The following is a 3,004-nucleotide window of genomic DNA, read 5'->3' as shown; positions in this document are numbered from 1 at the left end:
TTTACTTTGAATTTCACATCTTATATTATCATTTGATATATTTGTCAAATGCTAAATTTTTCTAACACGTTCCAAATTGCCCAAAAAAGTTATGTTAATTTAATTCGCCTGAAATAAAGAAAGTTTAAGAGCTACTCATGATGGAGGCCACCTCCAATGGAAAAGGTCAACACATTCAGCAAGACAGACCAGACCGAAGTCGAAACATTTCATAAACGTGAAATATGCTTGAAACATTTCAATAAAAAAGCTAATACTTCAAAGAAAAAAGCTAACACTTCCCAGCACGACACCCCAATATTGATACATTTCACAAACGTGAAATATGCTTCCAGACCATGCTTGAACTTTTGTAGGCCAGGTCTAACAGGAAACATCTATTCAGCCAATTAAAATCTAACTCATTAAAATCGCATTCGATGTCCTCACAGCTCCCTTTTAGATTATAGGCCGCATGCTATAATCATGTCAGTGGGGACAGACCTTTCTCTGAAAACGTCTATCCACCATATTGAAATACTTCTCTTTTTTTTTCAAATTCTGGCTGGATAACTACAGATTTCTCGAAACATGTATCCAACTAACTAAAGCTGTCGGGTGGGGTCGAACCCTCAAAATGATGCTAGGATGATCATCAAATAATGATTATAAGTAAGAGCGTATTAACCTAGAAAGCACACTTAACCCAGCATTTGATTGAGCTTGTTCATATCAAAGCTCAGAAGCAAAGCGTCTTAATGGAGGTGATCAAATCTGAGTCCAAACTGGCCCTGGAGAATGTGCTTGGTATGAAGGGTGGAGATGGAGAATCCAGCTATGCGAAAAGCTCTTCAGTTCATGTAGACAACACGCATATCCTTTTTAATCTCTTTGCTTTCTACTATGAAAAGTAATGTAAAATCCATAATCGAAAAATTTCATGCTGCAGTTAAATATCGTTCAAGCTATGAAACCAATTCTGGAGCGCGCCATTTTTGAGAATATGAGATTGATGTCTAATGTGGGAGGGATATTTAGGGTAGCAGATTTCGGTTGTGGTACTGGGAAAAATACTCTTGTGGTGGTAGACACCATTGTCAATGCTGTGAAACGCTCGTTTGAGGAACATGAGATGCCAGAATTTGAGGTGTATTTCGTCGACCTTCCTTCTAATGATTTCAATTCATTGTTTCGAATGTTGCCTCCCCACAGACCAGACTATGCTGATGTTGATAATGATGGTGATAACAATCCATTAGCTGGAAGGTCTTATATTGCAGGGGCTGTGTGTGGATCACATTTTAGACGTCTACTCCCACGGAAAAGCCTGCATTTCTGTCACTCTTCTCTCAGTCTTCATTGGCTTTCACGGGTGAGTAGTAAACAATCACTTTTCTATATATGAGTTTGATGTAGTTGTCTGATGATAAGATAAATCCAGGTGCCAGAGAGTGTTCAACAGAGAAGATCTCCTAGTGTGTACGTTTCAGGCTATTGTGAGGAATCAGTGGAAGCTGCGTATTTAGAGCAGTTTGATAAGATTTCACAGCGTTTTTAAAGGCTCGGGCAGAGGAGATGGTTGATGGGGGATGCATGTTTGTATCTCTGCCGGGTCGTAATGAAGGAACCCACATAATGGAGGACCAAGGCCTATGTGGATTTTTTGCGCGCCACATAGAATGTGCGTTTGAGGAACTAGTTAATGAGGTAGATAGCACGCTCTCTTCTCCTGTTATTCTTGGCTTCTTTGTTTATCTATTATTCGTTATGTGTTAGGGTAAAGGTAAGGTTTTCTCTGGGTTTCTTAAAAAATTCAGTGGGTGTTAGCTGAGAATTTTTAGGAATATTTTAAAGTTAGTTGTGTTATGAATTTAGTAGGTAGTTTAGCTTCAAAGTTTAAGTTCACAAATTTAGGAAAACTAATGATCTCATGAAATGAAAAATAAATAAATAACATTTTTTTTCTTTTCTTTTTTTTCTAATAGAAATTGAAAATTCTAGATGATTGTGATGTCCCAAAAAAAAATTCCTAGCCTAGTTTCAATTTCACCAGCTACAATCTCCCATCCTAGAAGATAGTGACAACTATTTTCTAGGAAAAATTTCAATTAATCCTGTAGCATAATTTCTCATGCTTCATGAGACCTCATACTGCACAGTGATAGATTCCAAACCCTCCCTAGAATTTCACCTTTTCTTTCTTTCTTTCTTTCTTTCTTTCTTTAACAAGCTCAAATCCCAAACTGAAATGATTATCATATGATAGCTTATCTTACCGGCTACCAACCTATGCAGTTTAAAGGAAACAAGATTGGATGCTTCTCACAAATAGCAACATATCATCATGTAGACATGAATGACCATTAAGTTAATAGAGTTTATAATTATAAGCTTGTATTAAACAACAAAATCTGAAGTTATATTTCTTGTAATTATTCTAATATGAAATGTAATTTTATTGTTGGTAGGGTATTGTTGAAAAAGAGAAATGGGAATCATTTAAGATAACTTTTTTCGGTCTAAATTTAGATGAAGTAGAAAGCATTGTGAAGAAAGAGCGTCATTTGTAATAAAGTTTGTAAAAACTCTGGAAGGAATTCATCCATATCGTATGACAAATTTCGAAAGAGGTGAAGTGAATATGTTTGAAAGACTTATAGCCAACAATTACAGAGCAGCTTTTGAAAATATTGTAGAAGCTCATTTGGGATGCAAGAGGTCAACAGAAGAATTGTTCTTTAGAATTGGTAAAAGAGCTTCTATTCTATTAGAGGAATATCTCTCCAAAGAAATAAAACGTGTTGTAGCATTTCTCATTAAGAAAGGAACACACAACGAGACCTATTAATAAACAATGTCCAAAATCTCTCCATCAAACATTATGAAAAATATAACTAAATTATTATAATATAATAAATGTCATTTATTAGTGTTAGAATCTTTCTATTTATTTTTTATATTCTTGGATAAGTTTGCATAAATGATCTTTTTATTTGACATTCATTATTGCTCGATTGCATGTTTA

The 3,004-nt window shown here is 35.1% G+C and overlaps 1 protein-coding gene across 1 annotated transcript; it reads left to right on the top strand.

The window, feature by feature from the left end:
• The first annotated feature begins 737 nt into the window (after window positions 1-737).
• On the top strand, window positions 738-2,549 carry LOC131072284 (indole-3-acetate O-methyltransferase 1-like). The gene is made up of 5 exons (XM_059220968.1): window positions 738-839; window positions 929-1,351; window positions 1,396-1,420; window positions 1,520-1,686; window positions 2,448-2,549. The coding sequence occupies exons 1-5, from the start codon at window positions 738-740 to the stop codon at window positions 2,547-2,549; spliced, it is 819 nt and encodes a 272-aa protein (XP_059076951.1).
• Window positions 2,550-3,004: the final 455 nt, after the last annotated feature.

The sequence above is a fragment of the Cryptomeria japonica genome, chromosome 5 (assembly GCF_030272615.1).
Source record: "Cryptomeria japonica chromosome 5, Sugi_1.0, whole genome shotgun sequence".
Classification (NCBI taxonomy): domain Eukaryota; kingdom Viridiplantae; phylum Streptophyta; class Pinopsida; order Cupressales; family Cupressaceae; genus Cryptomeria; species Cryptomeria japonica.
This window is presented reverse-complemented; position numbering and strand designations above follow the sequence as displayed.